The sequence below is a fragment of the Rhinopithecus bieti genome, unplaced genomic scaffold, assembly GCF_001698545.2.
Source record: "Rhinopithecus bieti isolate Rb0 unplaced genomic scaffold, ASM169854v2 scaffold_3062, whole genome shotgun sequence".
Lineage (NCBI taxonomy): Eukaryota > Metazoa > Chordata > Mammalia > Primates > Cercopithecidae > Rhinopithecus > Rhinopithecus bieti.
In genome coordinates this window covers 3,484,446-3,510,258 of record NW_016804432.1, presented here as the reverse complement: position 1 = coordinate 3,510,258, position 25,813 = coordinate 3,484,446, and the positions used below count along the sequence as shown (strand labels likewise).

Sequence of the window (25,813 nt, the reverse complement as noted above, 5' to 3'; positions counted from 1 at the left end):
GCAAACTCTGCTCCTGGGCTCAAGTCATCCTCCCATCTCAGCCTCCTAAGTAGCTAGCACTACAGGCGTGCACCACCATGCCTGGCTAATTTTTGTATTGTTTTGTAGAGATGGGATTTTGCCATTTGCTCATGATGGTCTCAGACTACACATGTATCTTTTTTTTTGGAAAAAAATCCTTCTTACTTATCCATGTAATTCAAGACAACAAAAAAGTATACGCTATTAATCGTAGGGGTAGATTTTGTATTTCACTTAGCAGGTAAAAGGTTATTGAGCTAATTTCCTTAACATTGCACCTCACCCTTCTAAAACACATAAAAAGGAGTATAATCCTAGGCTTTTGTATGCTAGAAATAAAATAAATTAAAATGAACCTCAGAAACTTTTAATGATGTGTGTGTGTGTGTGTGTGTGTGTGTGTCAGAGAGATACAGAGAAAAGACAGGAATTGGTTTTACTCTTCTGTGCATCAGCCTACATATGTTTTAAGGTGTTTTTCTGCATTCATTAAAAAAATTCTAATGAAATCCCATAAAATTTAAATTCTGTGTCTCTTTCAAAAGACAGAAAATATAGAAAATTTGAATCTCTCAATGATCATCTCATGTATTTATGTTTCTTTCCCCTTTCAGCTTCCTTCTCCTTTTCTGAACCCCAACCACCCTCACCATGCCAGTTCCCTGATGCTACTAATCAAAATAAAAAATCTGAAAACAGTATCTGTTTTGCTACTTTTCAGCTATGCCCAGATATTAACCATTAACCCATTTATGCTGGAGGTTGCAAAATTTTTTTTGTGCATGAAAATCAGAACTTGGCGATGATCTTGAGCAGTAGGATATAAATAACTCCCACAAGCTTAGCATTCCAATAATGGAACACTAGGCATACATATTAAGAGCCTAAGAAGCTGTGCCAATTTGCTACTGACATTTTTCTACTTAATAGTGTAGGTTATATATATTGTAAAAACGTACACATTTTACCCAAGGGACTTAGTAAAATAAAGCTATTTCATTTAGATTTTTAAAAATGCAGCCATACATATTTTCTGCCAAAGCTGTCCCTCATGCAAAACATTGGCTCACCAAGCCAGATACGGCCTTCCTCATTAAATTTTTTTTTTGCCATAAAAACTGCTTTCTTCAGTTTCTTGTTCTCCAGGACCATATGTGAAGGTCAGAACCTATCCAAGACATAATGGAATAGATTATCCAGTTCAATTAATGATTTCAATGGTTTTTATGGAAAAATACCTTCTGGAATTCCATCGTAGTAACTCAAATAAAGGAGGTTTCAGGACAAAGGCAGCCAGTGAAGGAGGCCTTCCTTTCTTGTTTTCCCCTTTTCTTGCTCCCCTTTGTCCCTTGCTCTCACTCTCCATCTGCAATTTTTTTTTTTTTTTTTTTTTTTTGAAACAGGGTCTTACTCTGTCACCCCGGCTGGAGTGCAGTGGCATAATCATGGCTCACTGAAGCTTTGATCTCCCAGGCTCAGGTGATTCTCTTACCTCAGCCTCCCAGGTAGCTAGGATCACAGGTGTGCACCACCATACCTGGCTAATTTTATTTTTTGTACAGACGAGGTCTTACTATGTTGCTCGAGCTGCTCTTCAACTCCTCAGCTCAAGCAATCCACTTGCCTCGGCCTCCCAAAGTGCTGGGATTACGGGTGTAAGCCATTGCACCAAGCCTGAGTTCTTTTAGACAGTGTTGAAATTGGAGATCACTCTATCCTTATTTTGTTATGACAAGTGGTATTAATAAAAAGGGTCTAGGTTCATGTGTAGGTACAAATGTAGATAAAGGATGTGGCACCTAACCATCAATTCTTTATACACTTGGCAGATGTGATTGAGGTGCCTTTTGACTAGTCTTACTTCCAGGGGTTAATTCCTAAAGTATTCTTTGGTTGCCTTCTCATTGAATTTTAGCTGTAAGCCTAGGATTTAACTAGACACAAAGATTCACAGGGTTTAGAATTAGCTACAAAACAGTACACTAATTTTTTTTTACAAAACTGTTACTTTTGGGTTTCTTTACATTTAAAATAGATTTTGGGGCCTGGCGCTGTGGCTCACATCTGTAATCCCAGCACTTTGGGAGGCTGAAGTGGGGAGTTGCTTGAGTGCAGGAGTTCGAGATCACCCTGGGTAACATAGTGAAACCTGTCTTTACAAAAAAATACAAAAATTAGCTGGGCATGGTGGTGTGCACCTGTGGTCCCAGCTACTTTGGAGGCTGAGGTGGGAGGATCCCTTGACCCTGAGAGGTTGAGTCTGCAGTGAGCTGTGATTGCGCTACTAGACTCCATCTTGGGTGACAGAGCAAGACCCTGTCTCAAAGAAAGAAAAAAAGATTTTGAGGGCAAAGAGGGACATATGAGATGTCTCTGGGAGTGGGAGAGCACTGTACAATAAAGTACAATGAAGGCAGCAGAAAGGTTAAAAAAAAAAAAGTGAGAAGTTAGCATTCATTTCCCAGGGCCTTGTCCAGTCATCTTGACCTTGCCATTGAGTCCAGAATACTTTTGCTATAATCTTCTGCAAGGCTGGATCCAGGCAGGCTTGTAAAAACAAAAATAAAGTTAAACTTTGTTTTTGCAATTCTTCCCAGTGGAACCTCCCTTGCTTTATCTTAAATCCTTCATAAGTTTCTTTTGCAATCTCTTAATCACTCCTAAGGGCTACCTACATCAGTAAACCTCTACCCACTCCATGCCCTAAAGCATCCCAGGCTTTTCTTGCTCTTCTATCTTGATTTCATTGGCAGAGAACTCTGCCCTGGTGCCTAGCCGTACCCTTGCATCTGTCCTTATCTGTGATGAGATTGCAAGATAGCTTTATGATATCTTTACTCCCTCTGCATGCCAGCAACTTCGTGCGTGAAGCTTGAACTACTACCTGTAGGTGATAACTTCCAAATCTAAACATTTCTATGTGTTACAACTGTAGGTATCTCAAAATCAATGTCTGAAAACTGAACTTATTGTTTTCCCTGCAAATATGCTCTTCCTTTTCTGTTCTGTTAATTAATTTCTCAGTAGATCAGGCTTGAAAACTGCTCAAATTTTACACTAGTAAAAGTTTAAATGTCATCCATATCCTCAGATTTCTCTAATTTCCTATCAGAATGAATCCCTTTCCATCTACTGTACCCTGGCAGTACTTTACTTATATCTATAGTAGAGCATCTGGGATCAATCACCTTGTATATACTTGTAGTCATTTCTAAGGATGCATATGCTTCTTTGCAAAACCCTGAAAGTCTCAATCTATCTTTTCCCAGCCTTCCTAACCAGATCCTGGCATAGCAGATGGGGGTGGCAGGGGTTGGGTGTCACAAACTATAGAAATTGAAGCCTCTACTGAAGTATATGCTTCAATGTTGGCTAGGTTCTCAAGTATGTCTTTACTTAGCACACTCTCTCATTCTCCTCTGCAACTATTCCAGTCGTGACTGTTCCGTTCCTCAGACATCCTTCCCTTGCCACCATCCCTTTACCATTACGTAATGCTCTTCTTTGTCTTTTTTGAACTTTGTTGGTTTAAAGTCTGTTTTATCAGAGACTAGGATTGCAACCCCTGATTTTTTTCACTTTCCATTTGTTTGGTAAATATTCCTCCATCCCTTTATTTTGAGCCTAAGTGTGTCTTTGCACGTGAGATGGGTCTCCTGAATACAGCACACTGCTGGGTCTTGACTCTTTATCCAATTTGCCAGTCTGTTTCTTTTAACTGGGACATTTAGCCCATTTGCATTTAAGGTTAATACTGTTATGTGTGAATCTGATCCAGCCATCATGATGCTAGGTGGTTACTTTGGACATTAGTTGATGCAGTTTCTTCATAGTGTCATTGGTCTTTATATTTTGGTATGTTTCTGCAGCGGCTGGTACTGGTTTTTCCTTTCCATATTTAGTACTTCCTTCAGGAGCTCTTGTAAGGCAGGCCTGGTGGTGACAAAATCCCTCAACATTTGCTTGTCAGTAAAAGATTTTATTTTTCCTTCTCTTATGAAGCTTAATTTGGTTGGATATGAAAGTCTGGGTTGAAAATTCTTTTCTTTAAGAATGTTGAATATTGACCCCCACTCTCTTCTGGCTCGGAGAGTTTCTGCAGAGAGATCCGCCGTTAGCCTGATTGCTTCCCTTTATAGGTAACCTGACCTTTCTCCCCGGCTGCCCTTAACATTTTTTCCTTCGTTTCAACCTTGACAAATCTGACGATTATGTGTCTTGGGGCTGTTCTTCTTGAGGAGTATCTTAGTAGTGTTTTTTGTAGTTCCTGAATTTGAATGTTGGCCTGNTGTCTGTGAAGGATTTTATTTCCCTTTCATTTATGAAGCTTAGTTTGGCTGGATATGAAATTCTGGGTTGAAAATTCTTTTCTTTAAGAATGTTGAATATTGACCCCCACTCTCTTCTGGCTTGGAGAGTCTCTGCAGAGAGATCCGCCGTTAGCCTGATTGCTTCCCTTTATAGGTAACCTGACCTTTCTCCCTGGTTGCCCTTAACATTTTTTCCTTCGTTTCAACCTTGACAAATCTGACGATTATGTGTCTTGGGGCTGTTCTTCTTGAGGAGTATCTTAGCAGTGTTTTTTGTAGTTCCTGAATTTGAATGTTGGCCTGTCTTGCTAGGTTGGGGAAGTTCTCCTGGATAATATCCTGAAGTGTGTTTTCCAACTTGGTTCTATTCTCCCCATCACTTTCAGGCATACCAATCAATCATATGTTTGGTCTTTCCACATAGTCCCATATTTCTTGGAGGCTTTGTTCAGTCCTTTTCATTCTTTTTTCTCTAATCTTGTCTTCATTCTTTATTTCATTAAGTTGATCTTCAATCTCTAATAGCCTATCTTCTGCTTGATCATTTTGGGTACTGATATTTGTGTATGCTTCATGAAGTTCTTGTGCTGTGGTTTTCAGCTCCATCAGGTCTTTTACGTTCTCTAAACTGGTTACTCTAGTTAGCAGTTCCTGTAACCTTTTATCAAGGTTTGTAGCTTCCTTGCATTGGGTTAGAACATGCTCCTTTAGTTCGGAGGAGTTTGTTATTATGCACCTTCTGGAGCCTACTTCTGTCAATTCATCAAACTCCTTCTCCATCCAGTTTTGTTCCCTTGCTGGCAAGGAGTTGTGATCCTTTGGAAGAGAAGAGGCATTCTGGGTTCAGCATTTTTGTGCTGGTTTTTCTTCATCTTCATGGATTTAGGTACCTCTGATCTTTGATGCTGATGACCTTTGGATGGGGTTTTTGTGTTGGTGTCCTTTTTGTTGATGTTATTGCTTTCTGTTGATTAGTTTTCCTTCTAATAGTCAGGCCTCTCTTCTGCAGGTCTGCTGGAGTTTGCTGGAGGTCTACTCCAGACCCTTTTTGCCTGGGTATCACCAGCAGATGCTGTAGAATGGCAAAGATTGCTGCCTGCTCCTTCCTCTGGAAGCTTTGTCCCAGAGGGGCACCTGCCAGATGCTGGCCAGAGCTCTTGTGTATGAAGTGTCTGTCATCCCCTGCTGGGAGGTGTCTCCTAGTCAGGAGGCACAGTGGTCAAGGACCCACTTCAGGAGGCAGTCTGTCCCTTAGCAGAGCTGAAGCACTGTGCTGGGAGATCCAGTGCTCTCTTCAGAGCCAGCAAGCAGGAATGTTTAAGTCTGCTGAAGCTGCACCCACAATTGTCCCTTCCCCAAGGTGCTCTGTCCCTGGGAGATGGGAGTTTTATCCACAAGCCCCTGACTGGGGCTGTTGCCTTTCTTTCAGGGATGCCCTGCTCAGAGAGGAGGAATCCAGAGAGGCAGTCTGGCTACAGTAGCTATAGCAGTGGGTTCTGCCCAGTCTGAACTTCCTGGTGGCTTTGTTTATACTCAGCTGGAAACGCAGAAATTACCTGCCTTCTGCGTTGGTCTTGCTGGGAGCTGCAGACCGGAGCTGTTCCTATTCAGCCATCTTGGCAGGATCCTGCCTGTCTTTTCTCATTTATGTTTCTCTCATTTTGCCTCTATACAATGAAGACCATCCTTCATGTTAGCCTGATTACCAATTTTTTTTGAAGATCTATCTTATTTTTTAAAAGGCTCTATGTACACTTTTGTTGTTGTTGTTGTTGTTTTGAGACTTGCTCTGTTGCCCAGGCTGGAGTGCAGTGCTGCTATCTCTGCTCAGCTTCGAGACCATCCTTCATGTTAGCCTGATTACCAATTCTTTTTGAAGATCTTTCTTCTTTTTTAAAAGGCTCTATGTACAGTTTTGTTGTTGTTGTTGTTGTTGTTTTGAGTCTTGCTCTGTTGCCCAGGCTGGAGTGCAGTGCTGCTATCTCTGCTCACTGCAGCCTCTGCCTCCCAGGTTCAAATGGTTCTCATGCCTCAGCCTCCCGAGTAGCTGGGATTACAGGTGCACACCATTATGCCTGGCTAATTTTTGTACTTTTAGTAGAGACAGGGTTTCACCATGTTGGCCAGGCTGGGCTCAAACTGACCCCAAGTGATCCACCTGCCTTGGCCTCCCAAAGTGCTGGGATTAGAGGTGTGAGCCACCACGGCTGGCCTCTTTGTAGTTTTTAAAAACCATTTTGTTCTTGCAATGATTTTATTACCTGACCATTTGATGTCACAAGAACATCAAACTATTTTCTTGTGGACACAATACTCCTGTCCTACTTTCATTAACACTCTAGAGCAGTAGTTCTCAAACTTTAATGTTCATCAAAATCATCTGGAGGGTTTGTTCCAACACATATTGCTAGGCTCCATTCCCAGATTTCTGACTTAGTAGATGCGGTGAAGGGTCTGAGAATTTACATTTCTTACAAATTCCCAGTGATGCTGATGTTGCTGTTCTGGGGACTAGACTTTGAACCAATGCTCATTAGGATCATTTGGAGAACTTTTAAAACATGCAATTGATGCTAGGGTCCTACCTCCCAGAGATTTGAATCTAATAGGTGTTAGGTGTGGCACTGCTCTTTACAAATAATTCCCTAGTGATTCAAACAAACAACCAGGATTGGGAACACTGACCTAGAGGCTGACAAAAATTAGATTTTAAAAAGCCAGCATGCCTGCCTCCCTACCTCTTGCAACTCTTTCCTTCCACAAATATTTGCTAAGTATTAGTAATGGTAAAGGTATCCTGCAGACATTATGCACATAAAAGAGTTGCCTATGATATGGTTGTTGTCCTCTACTAGTGACTATAGTATATGGTAGATATAGATGTATACATAAACATCTACAATATAAGAAAATATAAAATCCATATAGGCCATATGGATTTGAACTAAACATATGAACCAAACAAAGTATTACAGAAGAGTGCAGGGGTAGGGGGGATAACTTCTAGATAAACGAGGAGGCATTACGAATGGCGGTGGTGGGGGAGGTGTTTTCTGCATAATAAAATTGTTGGCAAGAAACTCTTTTTGTTAGGGGAATAGTGCATGAAAAATCTTGGAAGGTAATTTTGGGGCAAATCTTGAACAGCCTTATATGCCAGAAGACAATAATGGTAGTATTGAAGGTTTTCATCAGAGCTGTCAGTGTGGCAGGAATTTACAGGATGAAGTGGAAAGTGAAAAACAAATAGAAGCCTTGTCTAGGTATTAGAGACAGTGCCCTGATTATGTGGGTAGTTTTCAAATTAGAGTTTTAAATTAAAATATGAAAAGAGTTTTACTTAGTTGATAATAGTTTTGAAGTAATAAGATGACAAAGTGTTTGCAAATATTCATTTTAAATTTCTCTGTAAGTTATTGGGAGAGGTGTACCCTTAGGCAGAACTTGGATAGAAGAACACATGACTGATCCTGGATATAGGTTTGCTTTGTCTGACCTCTCACAATCCCCTTTTAGGTGCCTAGTGTTCTGATGGTATCTCCATTCTGACCTATCAAAACTTGCTCTTAGGAAAGAATGTGACATCAATGATTTATTCTTTGGCCTAGAGTATTTGAGGTTTCTCTTACATGTTTGTATAAAACAAGATTTATTTCCTACCCTCCCATCACTGCCCCCTACCTCACACACACATACACAAATCATACAGAAGAAACTACTTTCTATGGTTAAGGCCAAGCTAGTCTGTGGGAGTTCCTCAAAAATAAATATATGAGAAAGGAATTAGACCTACTGCTATGATCAACAACGTCTTTCCCTGGGGGAAAAGTGTCTGCTAAAGTGAAACTAAAGAGAAGACCCACATAATTCACCAGGTGAATATAATAATTCAAAGCATGAGCCCGAGGGGCTCAATATCTTGATCCTAAACTATTTAATTCTCTGTTAAAAGATAATAAATATTTTAATTTTTTGGGTGATGTTGTATAGGGGCTTTATCCTGGAAAAGTACCAAAAAAAAAAAAAAAAAAAAAAACTCATTTGATGATACACAAATGGATTATCTTAACAAGAAAACACCGGACAACACTATAATTCCGTATGTTCTGGTAACATCGAGAGAACTGAAAAAGGAATCTGCACCTCAGAATTGTAGGATATTGAGAGTACTACTGGGTTGGGAGGAGATAAAGATTGATAGTGACGACTGTTGGACTCAGAATGAACGGTCATATGCATCAAACTCTTTCCATTAAAGAGAGTTAGTTTATCTTACTGACTGTAAAAATGAGTAATTATATTTCTCTCTTACCAATAAGTAAAATTATTAGAAAGATGATTTCTTTCACAACAGTTATGAAAGTGAAAAGATGTCACTTATCTTTCCCTTTCCCTTCTTCTACCTAAATAATCATCCTTTAGTTTGCATAGTTAACCATTTCTAGGGCTACTTTTGGGTATGCTATTAATCTCTTTTTATTTAATGTGTTTTATTTATAAGTGGAGACTCCCCATCATTCATTCCCCTTCAAGAACATCTATAGTGAGAAATCACTGAACATGAAAATTACAGTAAGGTAACCCAGAAACAGCAGTTACTATTATTGTAACCTGAGGGAGAGTGGCATCCAAGAAATCTTACAAAAGGTTTGTGTCAAACAAACAATAAAAGCAATCTCTGACGGACCAAATCACTGATTGATGAAGTGCTTTGCCAATTTAGGCAGTAAGAAGCTGTTTAATTATACCAAAGCAGTATTGCAGACTACATCAAGCTATTCTCTATTTTTGATGAGATGATATCTACTTGCCAATAGAGTGCATGATTTACTATTATAATCTGATCAACATCATAGCTGAACAAATATAATTCTCCTGGCGGACTGAAATGTATCCACTACTTCAGGGATTAACTCATATCAATTACAATGAGTTATTGGATTGAGGTTGTGAGCAAAGTCACATTTTGTTCTGTACTGATGACTTGCATTCTGAAAGTATGGTAGGAAACCCAAAATATTTTCAAAACCACTTGTGCTAGAAATCACTACCTAAGTGTAGTTTTAGAGATGAATACAGAGAAAGAGACTGAAACATAACTTTTAATATATTCTGTATAAACTGAGGCCTAGGGATAGCTAGGGTCTGTCAGTGTATAAAGTTTCTTATTTTTTTTCCTAAGGGCTCCAGTTGTCGGTATGGGAGATCATTTTCTTCTTGAGATTTTAAGGTTGTTGAAGGCAGAAACCATATGTTGTATTTATTTTCTCTTCTACCACGATTCCTTGGTTGAGGTGGTCAAGGTTAAGAATAAACAAAAAAAGGCAGGCTAGAGTATTTGTGCCATGTCAGATTGAAGTCCACCAGGAGTGGGACTAGAAGCTAGGAGCTGAGCTTTGCACCCATAACCCCATCTGGGAATGGTGGGGATAATACAAAATTTAGTAGCCATTGCTATTGTTCTTCTCTACATCTATGAATACAGATAAACTCAGGAAGCCCCAGTTTGAGTGCCTGATAGCAGTACTCCACTCTTGTATTCAGACATTTATAGCATCAAAGCATTTTGAAAGTTTTACGTAATTGGAAGTCATTGTTTAGCTCCCTTTCTTTTGACTTTAGTAACAAAACCATCTCAGATAGATTGGGGTCCAACTATAATTCTTTTAAAGACAATCCTTGCAAATCCATTTTCATACATCTTATCTCTAGTATTTAAAAGTTATTTCTTTTCTCTTATTCCACCTGTAGTAGCCAGTTTTCAAAAGGTCCCCGATGATTTCTGCCTCTTGAAATTCACATCCTTCTATTGTCCCCTGCCACAACCTACTAAGATTGATGTGTAATGACCAACAGGATAAGACAGAAATGATGGTATGTCACTTTTAAGACTAGATTACAAATGTCTGAAGCTTCTATTATGGACCCTCTCTCATTTGCTTGCTCTCTTAATTATCTTTTCTCTCTCACTTCTCTCTGTCTGATCACTTGCTCTGCGGGAAACCAGCTACCATTTCATAAGGACACTCGAACAGCCTATGAAAGACCCATGTGGTAAGTAACCGAGGCTGGCTAACAACCTTGTGAGTGAACTTGGAAGTGGATTATCCAGCCCCAGTTAATCCTTGAGATGACTGTAGCCCTGGATAACAGTGTGATTGCAACTTTTTGAGATATTGTGAGCCAGAACCACCCACCAAAGTTGTTCCCGGGTTCTTGATTCTTAGAAATGATGTAGGATAATAAATGTTTGTTGTTTTAAGCTGCTAAGTTTTGGGGTGATTTATTACCCAGCAATAGTTAACCAATATAACATAACTTTATTGAAATGTAACATACTGGCTTTATGGTTAGGTTGAAAAAATGACATCTCTTGCTCTTTTCTGCGGGTGGCAGTTAATTGCTCTCCAGTGCTTTGTCAAAGTATTTTGCCAGTTTGCTTTTTGCAAAACTACTGAAGACAGTAATTGACCTGATTATATCTTAATTCTCTGAAAGAGTTCATTCAATTCACAGAGGATGAACACATTACTCTAAGATATCTATTTACTTACATTGGTTTACCATTGGCTTGTCCTTGCAATCAGAACTGCTAGGTGGTTAAATAGCATAATGTGTTTTATAGCTGTTTTCCTCATCTCTCATTTTCACAAATGTGGGGTAGTATTAGTATCAGTGAATACTGGAGAAATCATGACATTAAAGTTAATGACTAGCTGAGGCCACTAGGATGACTGATGAATTTACATTTATGGAGTGGCATGGTTAACATATTTGATATCTGAGTGATGGGACAGGTCATGCATGTTAAAATTTTTGCTCACTCTTTATACTCTACTATCCTCTCCAAATTTTTTTTTTTTTTTTTTTTTTACAATATTCATTGATGGTTTATTGAAACAGTAATAAAAGGACAGGCTAAGTTAAAATGTATTTTAATTTAATTTTATTTTGAGACAGGGTCTCGCTCTGTCACCCAGGCTGGAGTATAGTGGCACTATCTCGGCTCACTGCAACATCCACCTCTCAGGTTTAAACAATTCTCCTGCCTCAGTCTCCCAAGCAGCTGGGATTACAGGTGCATGCCATTGTGCCCGGTTAATTTTTCATAGTTTTAGTAGAGACAGGGTTTTACCATGTTGGCCAGGCTGCTCTCAAACTCCTGACCTCAAGTGATCTGCCTGCTTGGCCTCCCAAAGTGCTGAGATTACAGAGTGAGCCACCACACCCATCCTAAGTTAAACATTTAAATATAGTTTTACACTTTTTATTAGGGAAAACTTGAAAACACACCCAAATAGAGCGTACACGAACCCTCATGTATCCATCACCCGGCTTTAACACGGCCATTCTTGTCTTATTTATCCTCTGATCCACTTGCTGTGTTCCTTGCTAACTACCTGCACTGGATTATTTGGATGCAAATCCAAGATATCATCTTTTTCCCTAAGACAAGGTAATTAATATTCTTAGTACAAAGCTGGGAAGCAGGAGCTCACCTGTTGTTCTCACTGATGGGTTCTAAGGAAAATGTGAGTTCCCATAAATATGTTTGTATTTCAGGCAAGTTACATGACTGATCATCAACCTATATTATTTCTTCTACGGTAAAACCGAATTTTCACAGTTTTATGGTAATATTATAAATTCACATTCTGAATTCTGGGTTTGAAGGTAAATACGACTTTTTTTTCCAGAAATTATAAGATCCACCAGGGAGCTGGAAGTTCCACAGACTGGTTATAATAAACAAACTCCCTCAATGATGAGTGGTGTTTTGAAGACCATAGTTAGAACTTGGGATTGTGCTTCCCATGACTACAAATGTATTTGTGGCTTAGGTGCAAAAGGGTAGGTCAGTGGGTAGCTAACTACCAAGGACTGATTTTCCTGGAGCTGGTGTTTTATAAGTGTCATCCAGAACTGGCATATAAAGTGGCTCATTCACCCAAGTATCTTCCTTTCCTTTTTACAAAATCCTTGGCTGCTGTGGGGCCTACATCTCTTCTTGATTATTATTGCATCTGGTGTCATGTTTTTCCAGCTGGTGTACTGCTTCCCTGTAGGCTTCTTGATGTTCACTCCTCCAGCAGCCTCCTGCCCCTCTGAGAGAGCTCATCCTATGACCTTGCTCTACGCAGGCAACCTTTCTAACCTGAGCTGTGATTACATGGATACGTTTAGAAGCTGTTTATGGATCATATATATGGCTCATCATAAAAAAAAGAGTGTTAGAATTGATTAATTAAAATTTCAGTTATGTGAATTTTGACTTTTCTTCTCCCCAAACACCACATACAAAGTAGTATATTACTTTTGATCCAATAGCTTTGCCATTAAAAAAAAAAAAAAAAAAAAAAAAAGAAATGAAGGTGCTGACAGTCCCTGATACTTGAATGCCTTCAAAATAGAAATAAAAAATTAATATCTAACACTTTCAAACATACCATTATTTGGCATAAACACTTAAAACAAGCCAGATCAAGGACATATTTTGAGGACTATACGCACAGGGTCTGACAATGTCCTGAAAGAGTTTATTTTATAAAAAGAATCCCCTTTAGCAGAATTTGTTGGCCTCCTAGTGACCATCCTCATGTTCCTGCCTTGCAGTCTGTCTATGAGTGGTTCTATGCAGGGCTCTATTTTCAGGTGTGTCCCCTGCTTTGGCTTCTCCTAGGAGGACCTTCTGGAATTAACCTCAGCTGTCTTCCCATGACTTTGTCTCTTGGCTCATAGATTGACCCTCATGTTTCTCTTCTCATCTCTCTCTAGTCCTGCATCACACTGACCCAGGTTGAAAAAAACAGGAAAAAAGATGAGACTAAAAGAAAGGAAAAACAAGAAAGTGAGGATGTTAAAAAAGAAATGAAGGAAATTAAGAGCATGAAGAAGCTACCATATATCTTCACTTAAAAATCTAGTCAGCAAATATGTCAACATTAAAAAAATAGATTTCAAAAACAGATAATGCTTCTTTCAGCAGCAGATTGAGGGATGCAGTGGGAACACTGCATGGATGATTAACAGGTCATTTTAAACATTTGATTCAAAGTAGCTTTCATGCTTTTTCAGGCTTCAGGATTATTATTGCTTGTGGTAGGAGGTGGTGCCATGGTTCAGTTAGACTAAAGAGAAAACTTATTTGACTATTAAAAAAATAAGGATGGGATGACCATTAGAGGTATGTGCACTCCTAATACACTCACAGTAGCTTTCTTAAGCATAAGTTAAGCAGTGGGGAGCAAAGTCAGCTTCCCCTTTCAGAAAAGAAAATAATGGGAAATGGTGAATAGAGGGAGAGCTAAGGGCCACTTGGGAGGATTAAGCAGGCAGGATACTCTTTCTGTAAATTCCCCTGAATAGAGCATAGGGAGTCCTAAGGGAGTCTATAGTCCTGAAGTAGTCAAAGGCAGAATTAGTCAGAGATGATTACAAGCCCCTGAAGACCACTGACTTTTGCCACATTCTCAGTTCCAACTTTCTCTGGGGCTCTGGGGAATCTTAGTGAATGCAGAGACTTGGTTCATCTCTTTGCCCCAGAAGAATACTTTTAGTCAATGGAAAAAAAAAAAAAACAATTACTATCATATCTGAATTAAGATAGAAAAGACTTGCCTTTGAGAATACCACTTGCTTTTGGGTGCTTGGTAGTTATTGTCTACAAAGGATAAAGATGGTCAGATGAAGAGAACTAAGAAACTTGGAGATATGAAAAGGCTAAGTGCTAGGATTTATGAATAAACAATTACCAAGCTATGCTGTCCATAGCATTAAAAAAATCATTCTGGGAACAACCCACCCAGAACATCTTTTAACTATTTACTACTGATCTAACTGATCTAACTGCAATGATAAAAATAACTTTGTGACCCTAAAATGGAAGTGAATCAGATCTTACAAAGTAACTTAAATCATGCTATATCACAAAAGTCACACTAAATTCAGCTATCCCGTTTATAGGAATTATGCTTGTGTTCATATTTGGGTTGGATTTGGAAATTTGATTTTGAAGTGTAGGAATGACTTTCACTATGTGATTGCTTATGACTTTCAAAATGTGATTATATGAAATTGAAATATATATATTTCATACATATCAATATATGAAATTATTCCTTAAATATTTTTTGCAGCTTTTTAAAATTAATAGTGGCATTACATATTACTTCTGGCAACTGGCTGTCTAGAGCTTCCTCAGTGCATGTTTTAGCAGATGTTTTTAGAAACATTTTAGAGCTGCAGTTCTCAAGATGTCGTCTGGAAACTGCTGTGGGTCCTTGAGACCCTTTCAGTGGGTCAGCAAGGTCAAAACTATTTTCATAATAAGACTAAAACGTTATTTGTCTTTTTCACTCCCATGCTCTCATGAGCATAGAGTGGAGTTTTCCAGAGGTTACACAGCATGTGATATCTCAAAAGATGGAATTCAGAAGCAGATACGAGAACCCAGCTGTCTTCTACTAAGTCAGAAGCCAGGCATCAAAGATATTTATGAAAATGTAAAGGAATATCATTTTCTCATTTTTTTCTGAAAATATGGTTATTTTAAATAAAATGTTATAATATGCATTGGTTTATCATTATTTCTAAGTAAACTGATAATCAAGACTTTAAATATTTTTCAATTTTAATTTCTAATATAGTTGGATAGATATAAATATAAACAGAAGCTCTTTGTGGGGCGTGGTGGTCTCAATTTTTTTTGTTTTTTTGCAACAGGGTCTTGTTGTGTTGCCGTGGCTGGAGTACAGTGGTGTGATCAAGGCTTACTGCAGCCCCTACCTCCTACCTCACTACCTCAGCCTTTCAAGTAGCTGGAACCACAGGCAGGCTCTACCATGACTGGCTAATTTCTTAATTTTTTTAGAGATGGGGGTCTCCCTATGTTGCCCAGGCTGATCTCAAACTCGTAGATGCAAGTGATCCTCCTACCTCAGCCTCTCAAAGTGTTGGGGTTATAGGTGTGAGTCACCACACCTGGCTGGGTCTCGATTTTTAATATTATAAAGGGATCCTAGAGACTAAAAAGTTTAAGAATTGCTGCTTTAGAGGTGTTTTGTTGTTGTTGTTTTGTTTTGTTTTGTTTTTGAGACAAGGTCTCACTCTGTTGCCCAGGCTGGAGTGTAGTTGTGTGATAATGGCTCACTGCAGCCTGGACCTCCCAGGACTAAACAATCTTCCTGCCTCAAACCCCCCACCCACCCTTAGTAGCTGGGACTACAGGCACGCGCCATTACCCCTGGCTAACTTTCTACATTTTCTGTAGAGGTGTGGTTTCGTCATGTTGCTCAGGCTGGTCTTGAACTCCTGGCCTCGAGCCATCAGTGCAGCTCAGCCTCCCAAAGTGCTTGGGATTACAGATGTGAGCCACTGCGCCCCGTGTGCGTTAGATTATTGATATTGGTAAATATAAAATCTTGATTATATATGTATTTTCCAATAAAATTAATTATTTTAAAGTGATTTTTGACTTGGGTTCCCAAAATACTTGTGCATCTATCATTTTGCAATAAATCTGAGATGTAGGCAAGTCATAAATTATTCCTTCTTAAAATATGAAAAAAATCAAGAAATCAAGAATTTTAGATTGCATACTAAGTTAGCAGAAGGGAAATTATACATAAGGTACTTTCAACTCTCTCCCAATTATTTGGCTAATTTTAAAAGTCGCTTTCCTTTTTCCCTGTATACTTTAGTGCAATTGTGACATCCAGGAGCACAGTGAACGGCATTGTGACACAACATGGAACTACCTGCAGCCACTTTCACATTAAACATCTTCACCTCCTAAGCTAACTTACTGCTCTTTACTGCAAAAGACAGCTAACCATAGTTCAATGCTTTCCTGTCATTCAAACACTGTAATCTTATTTTTGTAGTTGTTTAGGTCTTCATCTTTTCTCAGTACAACTTTTTACAATGGCCAACAGGTTCTCAGGTATACCCAACAGACTGACTTCCACTTGGGAGAAAATTCCAAAGTAGTGATCTCTTCAGGCTTGTCATGCTAATTCCCTGCTCAAGAGCTTATAAAAGCTCCCACCGGCAAAAGTTTTTACTCTTTTGCTAAGTTTTCAGTGTTCCCACAGTTGGTCTCACCGTACCCGTTTATCTTTATTTCTCTTCCCTCTACCAATAATTAATTTTTTCCAGGAAGACTGTCTTCCTTATACCAGCTTCACTTCCCCTTCCATAATTGCACTTAGAATTTATATTTTTGCTCATTAATCCTTAATGCTCCTGAGAAACAAGCCCAGAGATCAAGACAACACACTTGGCCATGGTAGAGCCAATATTCAAACCTAGGTCTGTGCAGCACTGAAGCCACTGCTCTTAGCCATTATACCAACTATATTACTAACTTGGTTACATTAAAATGGGCTCAATGACCCACGATTGTATGCTCAGATTGGTGAAAACATCTAAATGCTGTTTACAAGAGACACATCTAAAATATATGGATACAAAAAGATTAAAAGTTATAGGACAGAATCATATACACACTCACAAAGCTGGTGTAGTTAAACTTTAAAACAAAAACCATTATTAGAAACAAAGAGGGACACTTGATAATTATAAGAGGTTCAGTTTGCCAGAAAAATATAATAATTTTGATATATCTACAACATAGCTTCGAAATAGAGAAAATAAAATTAGCAGACCTACAAGGAAAATGAATAAATCCATAATAGTGGAATATTTCAACATACTATCAATAACTGATAGAATAAGTAGATAAAATACCTACTATTTAAAATATTTAAACAATACAATCAGCAAATTTGAACGAGCATTATATGGAACCCTATACTCCCAAACAAAAAAGGATACTTATTATTTTTAAATACAAAAGTGAATTATTTATAAGTGAATAATAGTGAAAATACAGTTATCAAAACTTGAAGGAATAAAGTGAATTGCTTAGAGAGAAATTTATACCCCTTAGAGATATAGTCTGTAAAAAAACCCCGCCAGAATGGTGGCACGCACCTGTAATTCCAGCTACTCAGGAAGCTGAGGTGGGAAGATTATCTGAACCCAGGAGTTCCAGGTTACAGTGACCTATGATCATGCCATTGCCCTCCAGTGACAGAGTGACCTTGTTTCAAAAAAAAAAAAAAAAAGAAAGTAAAGAAAAAACAAACAGTATAAATAGAAAATCCAAATAGCATTATTTTATTTAATCTATGAATAAAAACCTTCCCATAAAGAAAACTCCAGGTTCAGATTGTTTCTTTGGTGAATTCTACCAAACATTTAAGGAAGAAATAATAATCAATCTTATACAAACTCTTCTTGACACTAGAAAACAAAGGAGTACTCATTAGCTTGTTTCATGAGGTCAGCAATACCTGACATGAATATTAGAGAAAGAAAATTTCTTTTAAATTACTTTAAAATATACTTTTAATATACTTTTAAATATAAATACAAAAATCCCTAAACAACATTTTAATATACTGTATTTAGTAATATATAAAAAGGCCAATACCTCATGACCAGGTTGGGTTTATGCCAGGATTACAAGGTTGCCTTAACAGCAGAAGGCCAATCCTTATAATTTACCTTACCAACAGAATAAAAGAGAAAAATCATATGATTATCTCAACAGATACAGAAGCCACCCCTGTCACCAGCCCATGTTTTTTTTTTTTTTTTTTTGAGACAGAGTCTTGCTCTGTCACCCAGGCTGGAGTACAATAGCACAGTCTCAGCTCACTGCAACCTCTGCCTCCTGGGTTCAAGTGATTCTCCTGCCTCAGCCTCCTGAGTAGCTGGGATTACAGGTGTGTGCCACCACGCCTGGCTAATTTTTGTATTTTTAGTAGAGATGGGGTTTCGCCATATTGGCAAGGCTGGTCTTGAATTCCTAGCCTCAAATTATCTGTCCGCCTCCACCTCCCAAAGTGCTGGGATTACAAGCATGAGCCACCCAGCCCGGCAAGAAAAAACATTTGCTAAAATTCAATATCCATTTATGATAAAAACTGTTGGCAAACCACGATCAAAAGTGGAGTTCCTTAATCTGCTAAAAGGTTTATTAAAAAAGCAAAACATCAGAACCCTACTACAAACAATGGTGAATGTGGAGAGATTTCCCTTGGAAATCAGGAACATCATAAGGTTGCCATTATCTAAACTTCTATTCAACAATGCACTGGAGGTCCCAGCCAGCTGGGTAAGGCAAGAAAAAGCACAAGATATAACAATTGAAATGGAAGGAATCAACTGTCATTATTCACAAATGATACAATTCTATGTAAAAGATCTAGAAGAATATATAATAGTTAAGATAGTGCGATATTGATACAAAGCTGATACATAAACCAATGGAACAGAATGGAGAGCTCAGCAACAGATCAGTGCTTATATGGACACTTGATTGACGACAAAGGTGGCAATGTCAAACAAGATCTGTTCAACAAGTGGTGCTGAGACAACCCCCCATACCAATGTGGGGGGAAAAAATTGACTTCTATTCCACAAACACCAAAATCAATTCCAGGTGAACTATAGATATAAATATGAAAGGCGAATCGATACAGACATGAAAGTCTAAAAGCCTTATAAAATAAGGCTTCTAGAAGATAATACAGGAGAATTACCTTCACTACCTCAAAGCAGAAAAAGATATCTTAAACAGAACACAAAAAATATTAAATAAAGGAAAAGGTTGGCAAATTTGATCATAATGAAAGTTACATCTTTTGCTCTTCAAACATCACTATTAGGCAAATAAAAAGGAAATCACATAATGAAATTAGAAACTTGCAATACATCTATCTGAAAAAGGCTCATATCTGAAATATATGAATAATTCTTACAAATCAATACGATGATTAAAGGTAACCAACTGAAAGATGAATAAGAGTCTAGAACAGTAGTTTCACAAATAATGACATCCAAATAGTCAACAAATGCATAAAAAGGTGCTTGATCTCATTAGTAATCAGGGAACTGCAAATTAAAACCACAATAAGATAATAGTACACATCTATCAGAGTGACTGAAACTAACTAGATTGACAATAACACATATTAGAGAAATGGGAACTTTCATATACTGCTGGGGTAGAAAATTTTGTAATATCTCTTTGGAAAACGGATTGGTGCTTCATTATCTGTTACAGTTAAGCACAGTTAAACATATGTACACTTTCTGACCTAGGAATTCCACTCTCAGATGGATACTCAACAGAAATTCATATGCCTGTCCACCTAGAGACATCTACAACAATGTGCATAGCAACCCCTATCCATAGTAGTATGAAACTGGAAACACTTCGAACATCCATTAATTGTTGAAAAGATAAACTCTGATATATGGATTCAACAGAATACTATACAGCAAAGAAAATAAATGCACAACTACAACAATATTATTGAAACTCATAAAGATAATGTTGAATGAAAGAAACCAGACACAAAAGAACATATCATAAGCTTCTATTTATATAAATGCAAAAAACAGGAGCAGGTGAAGGATGCATGCCTGGTTGGTAAAACCATAAAAAATAAACAAGGAAGTGCTTATCATACAACTAGGACAATGGTTACCTTTGGTGGGCAGGGAGAGTGCATAAAGCGATTGGGAGAGAGCATAAGGGAGAATTCTGTATTCTGTAATGTTCTATTTCCTGACCTAGATGGTAAATTAAGGGTACTTGATTTGTGATAATTTATGCTTTGGTTCACTTTTCTTTGTGTTATATTTCACAAAAAAAGGGTATAAAAATCCAAAAATTCCTATATTTAGGGATCACTCAGAAGTTCTGAAGACAAGTAATAAAAATCAAAGCAATAAAGAAATTTGGTGCATGATTCCCGGAGTTAATCTATTCTATTTAGACTTTTTTTGTGCCTCAAGTTAGATGTCATGAATGCAAATAAATCCACTCCACTTAAAATTACAGGTCATACATTTACTGCTTGTTTCTGTGCATGTGGTCTGCTCTCAATTAAGAGCCAAGTTATCAAGAGCCAAGTGTCCCAGGACTCAGAAAGAACAGGTTTGTTGAGATGGCCTACCTAAAAGTGATATTCACTGAGGTTTTAATTTTTGTGGGAATCACAAGAATCTCGACAGACTTGGCTTCATGTGAAATATCTGTTCCTCTGGTAGCATGAATTCAGGATATCCTGCTTGGGTTCTACTTTTGTATGGAGAGGTGGTAGGAAACTCTTCATCAAGGTCACCTTCATACTTATTCCCACCAATAGTATTACATACTTTTTTTTCCCACTTACAGACTGACTCCTAGCCTGATTACACCATGTAAACGAGGAATTGGCTTAAATACTTTTGCATCTCATAGCACCTAGTAATGAATGCTTTTACTGTCTATGTTTTCATTATTGTACACATATTTAAAATACGTATATATAATCAGTAGTTTTTCTACTAGTACAATTTTGGTTTACATTAAGCTTTTATCACCCAGAAGAAAGCTTTTGTTACTCAGTTAACATCTGCGAAATTTATACATTTTGCCTTCTGAGAGTTGGCAAGAAGCATATCTATACCTCCATTTAGACAAGAGAGCAGTTAACTACATTTACATTTAAAGTATTTTAGTAGTGTCAGATTGAGCACTCCAGGGAGTCAGGTTAACTGATCCTTAAATTCCAAAAAATCTAAAAAATCTAAAAATTAACAGATCCTTCCGAGCTTGACTGGACAGTGCTTGAATAATTTCTTAAGATCTGGAGATCTAGCACAAAAATCAAGTCCTCCTCATTGTCTGACTTTTCTCAGAACCATTAAATAGTTCTTTTATGTTAGTCAAATAACTCTTAGAATGTCTTAACTTTTTTACAGAGCCTGTGTTACAAGGGAGGTGGTGAATCAGAAAGGAGGTAACTGCATAGGCTTGGAAACCCAAGATTTGGAATTCCCAAGACTTATCTTTGACTTGTACATTACATAAAAGAAACTTATTTCTGATGGTTAGATCAGCAAGCTGGCTTATAAAAGCCTATCTAATCCATAATGTACTGGAAATGGTATTATTTTGACCACACGTAATCTTTTATAGCATTTTTTTTTTTCTGAAAAAAATACATTTACAGCCCTAGGTCAGTATGCAAGGGACAAATACTTCTTGCATATTTTCATTCTCCATACCCCAGTGTGGGTTATAACAGTAGTAGGGGAAAGGTAAGGTTGATATCTCCAGGCACCAATAACTTAAACTCTGCAACTGTGCTATCAAATATAGTCACCATGAGTCATATAAAGCCATTTAAGTTTAAATTAATTAATTAAAATTAAAAATTCAGTTTCTCAGTTTTCCTAGCCCAATTTCAAGTGCTCATAGTCACATATGACTAGCAGTGACAGTACAGATACAGAACATTCCCATTATCTTGGAAAGTGCTCTTCTATGAGGTAACTTTGTACATTAAATATTAGCTAGGCATTTTCTTTCCCTCCCTCCCTCCCTCCCTTCATTCTTTCCTTTCTTCCTTCTTTTTTTGTTGACAGGGTCTCACTCTGTTGCCCAGGATGGAGTGCAGTGGCACAGTCTCAGCTCACTGGAACCTCCGTTAGCTAGGCATTTTCAAATGGGGGAAAAGAGGAAAATAGTTCCTATGGGAACTCTGGCTCAGTGTCTCTCCCCAAATTCAAAGTGATGAGTCATTTATAAATTAAGTATAAGTCTCAGATTCTTACGTGGGATATGAACTCTGCCTTCATGGAGTTTATGGCCTACTGGAAGAAACAGACATGAGTAAATGAAAAGTTAATTAACATATAAAGGCAGTATGTGATAAATGGTAAGCAAGAGGATAAATTCTCAGGGAAAGAATAGATTTAAGAGACACAGAGGATAATGTACTGTTGATGTACTTAATATAAAAGGCAAAAGAAGAAAAGGCTGAAAATAACCCTGAGGTTGATGGAACAGGATGACAGTGGCACCTTGGTGGCGTATAGGGAAGCATAAAAGGGAGGGGAAAATGAGCTCAGTTTCTACCCCGTTCAAGGAAGCACATGGAGAATCAGGGGATTACATTCTTGCAAAAACAAAAAATGACCTACTGTATCAAAGGCTACAGGACATCTCAATTCAATAACTTGTAGGTCTAGACAGCTGTTATTGTAGTTCTCTGTAACAACTTCATCAGTGATATCTGAGATTGGATTCTAAAGATAAAGGAGGAGGTAAAACATGAGGAAATGGAGGTAATGCCTAGATGAACTGAGGAGCTAGTATGCGGGAATAATTCTTGGCTCATTAATTATTGGATTGAGCCACCTCCATCTATCTGTTCTGGAGACTGCTTTATCAGGTCAGAGGAGATGAGTGTGGCTTTCTTCAGACTGTGCAAGACAAAAAGAACACCATTTGAATTATGTACATGACATTGGAAGGCAAAGTGGGTTTTAAAATTTTTAAATAAGAGACAACTCCTCTAATTGACAATGAAATCAAGTAAAGGAAAGGAAGCTAGTATTTTTCTTCTGTTACCAAATATGTAGGAGCGTATAGCCACTTTTCTGAGCATCAGTTGAACACTGAAAATGTCAATCAGGTACAACTTCTTTGTTGTGAGGGTAGGCAACAAAGTACGCAAAAGCCAGAAACTAGTGGCTTGCATGCTTTGATATTTAATTACACAAGATCAACTAAAGATTCTCTTTTTTCAGTTATAAATACCTAGGAAAGTGCTATATGTGTTTCATGTTCTTGCACCTCATGAATGAGGTCCTTTTAGCTGTGGTGGCAATCTCTGAAATTCTTCCCAGAACTCAATTCTTAAGAACCAGGAGTACAGTTTATAACTAAAGTGAAAATTTATTTTAGAAAGTTCAATTTCAGAATCTATAAAATAAAAAACAAAAACCCCAAGCCTATATAAGTAATTTTAACATACAGAGTTAATGTCCCCAAACTCTAATGGTGGAATAAGGACAATAACATGAAGTATATGGTATTTGAGATAAAATATAGCTATTTAAGAAAAGCTTCTTATTCTCCTTGAGACTTCATCTATAACATTGGGATAATAAAACATGTCATTGTGTTGCTGCAAAGATTGATTAAAGAGATAAGTATAAGATGCCTAGGTTATGGCCATTTTTTATATTTACCAAATTCATAATTCTTTCTTGTTTCTACAACTGTACTAAATTATTTTAATAGCTGCAAAAGTATTTTACCATATTGACTATTTAACCATTTCTCTGTTGCTAAACATTTGGACTGTTTTCAACGGTTTGGCATCTCTTTGTATATGAATTTCAGAGGACATTAGGACCTCCTGTAAAGGCCAGGTAACATATATTTTGGGGCTTGTGGGACCACATAAGGTCTCTGTTGCATATTCTTTTAAAAAATTTCTTGTTTTTTTTTTTAACAACCCTTCTCAAATACAAAAACCATTAGCATGAGGGCTGTGTAAAAACAGGTCACAGGCTAGAGGTGGCCCTCCAACAACAATTTGCTTAGCCCTTAATTGATAGATTTTAACCAGTCTGAGCCTCTTTGGAAGTTCACTGTAAAGGCACAATCTCAATTTTAGAAGCTGGCGACACCCTAGAGAGCAATTGTTAGTCTCTAGTCCCACGGATGTGGTGTTCTTCAGATTTCATTGCCAATATTTTTCTTGTTAGGAAAGCATGACGTGAAAGTGGCGACAGGATGGAGAATGACAATGGCCAGTGTATGTGAGTTTTTGCTAATTCTTATGCAAGACACTGGCTGAAAAATAGGTGAGGAGCACTTTTCACGTGCTATCTTCCAGAAATGAATTCAATCTGTAAATAACTGAGATGTCTTAACAGCTCTTGGGTAATTTTTATCTGTACCAATAAGAAACTTTGTTAGAGTTAGGAAGGGATTAGGATCCAGTAATGAATGAAAACAGAACTGAAGTTGCAACTCACTTTCTGTACTTACTTGTGATCTAGCATTAAACACAGTGCCAGGCACGAAATAGGTGGTGAGAAATAAGAAAATGATAGAGTTATTTGCTCTAATGGTTACAGGCAATGATGGTCAGCTTTGAGTTACTTTGGTGACCCCGCAGGGAGGAAGAGCACAGGTGGAACATTAGACTCTCTTTCAGGAAAAGGATGCCGCTGGATCCATCAGGTCCAGTAGCACTGCTCACTTCTCGTGCTCCAAGGGATCTGCCCTCGAAGGCCCCCAGGCCACACCCAAGGACACCACCCAGGGTTCTAGGACATCTCGAGGGCAGACGTGGTTTGGCTCTTGGTCCAGCTGGCCCGGGCTGAGCTAACCTGGAGTCAGCTCGAACTCACCTGCTTGGCAGGTGCGCGCTTCCCAAGGCGAGACCGGGGAGCGATGGCGCGGTGGGTGGGGGCAGAGAACGTGAAGCTCCAGGCGCATGGCACCCGCCGCCAAGTCGCCGCGGTGGCTGCCGGGATGCGCCGCAGCGAATGGTCGCGCCGGGCGCCGCTATGAGTGACCTTTCACCCGCGCCCAGCGGTTCCGGGCGGCGGCACAAGGCGGTAGCCATGGCGGAGGCGGCGGCTGCAGCGGGTGGGACGGGCTCGGGCGCGGGCGCGGGCGCGGGCGCGAGCTACGGGTCTGCAGTGGACCGGGACCGGGACGCGGACCGCCACGGGCGGAGGCTGCGGGTTCTCTCCGGCCATCTGCTGGGCCGGCCCCGGGAGGCTCTGAGTACCAATGAGTGCAAAGCGCGGAGAGCCGCGTCGGCGGCCACGGCGGCGCCCACGGTCACTCCCGCCGCGCAGGAGTCGGGCACCATCCCAAAGAAACGGTGAGTAGCGGGGTGTGGAAGGAGTTAGCAGCGAGGGACCAGGCCGGGCCTGCGCTGAAGGAGGGCAGGCGAGGTGGGAAAGGAAGTGACACGGGTGGGCGGAAGGCATCCCGGTCCCTGAAAGTAGGGACCCACCTCTCTTTCGAGAGAGTAGACTAGACCCTGGATTCTGTCAGGAAGGTGGCGGGATGGGATGATGGATTTTGGTCACTATGTGAGGGAAACAGACTTGAAGAACTCTAATTGGAGGAGGATTTAAAGGGTTCCTTTTTCCTGAGCTTTTAGTGACAGGAATTCATTCTTTTTATCTTGAAGTAATAGTTTGGGTGCTGAGGTCTTGGAATGGGTAGCAGAGGTTCTATTTTGCTCCGAGGAGATTTAAGTTTGTACTAGATGATAGATCATAGGGATCTCTCTAATTCGCGAAAGGCTGCTGTGGGGGAAACTGATGGTGCCCTGGAAAAAGGTGCTGACTGGTATCTGTGGGGTAAGTTCCGCTGTTGACTTTGAGGGAGGAAACCGATGAATGGTAAGAAACCATAAACTGCAAACATTAGCTAGTGGTTTAAGGTGGTGGTATAGCTACTGAGCTGTGTGTAACCAGAAGCTAAATGACAAGGGTCTACCGATGAGGGATGTTTGTAAGAGATCTTGACTTTAGATTTTTTTGGAGAAATCTTCTTCTTCTTCTTCTTTTTTTTTTTTTTTTTTTTTTTTTTAGTGGCAATA

At 38.9% G+C, this 25,813-nt stretch overlaps 1 protein-coding gene and 1 long non-coding RNA gene across 10 annotated transcripts in view; one reads left to right on the top strand and one right to left on the bottom strand.

The window, feature by feature from the left end:
- The window catches only part of LOC108527134 (uncharacterized), a 111,416-nt gene extending 86,705 nt beyond the window's left edge, over nucleotides 1-24,711 (bottom strand). For 8 of the 9 annotated variants that reach the window (XR_001884701.1, XR_001884703.1, XR_001884702.1 and 5 more), the window contains exon 1: nucleotides 24,603-24,689. This is a non-coding gene — a long non-coding RNA (uncharacterized LOC108527134). Of the gene's footprint in view, nucleotides 1-24,602 lie in introns of all 9 variants that reach the window. The other variant, XR_001884708.1, reaches the window with a different exon arrangement.
- The window catches only part of AGPS (alkylglycerone phosphate synthase), a 160,781-nt gene continuing 159,646 nt past the window's right edge, over nucleotides 24,679-25,813 (top strand). The window contains 1 exon segment of the mRNA XM_017868293.1: nucleotides 24,679-25,084. Coding sequence (XP_017723782.1) covers nucleotides 24,741-25,084 — 344 coding nt within the window. The 5' untranslated portion in view covers nucleotides 24,679-24,740.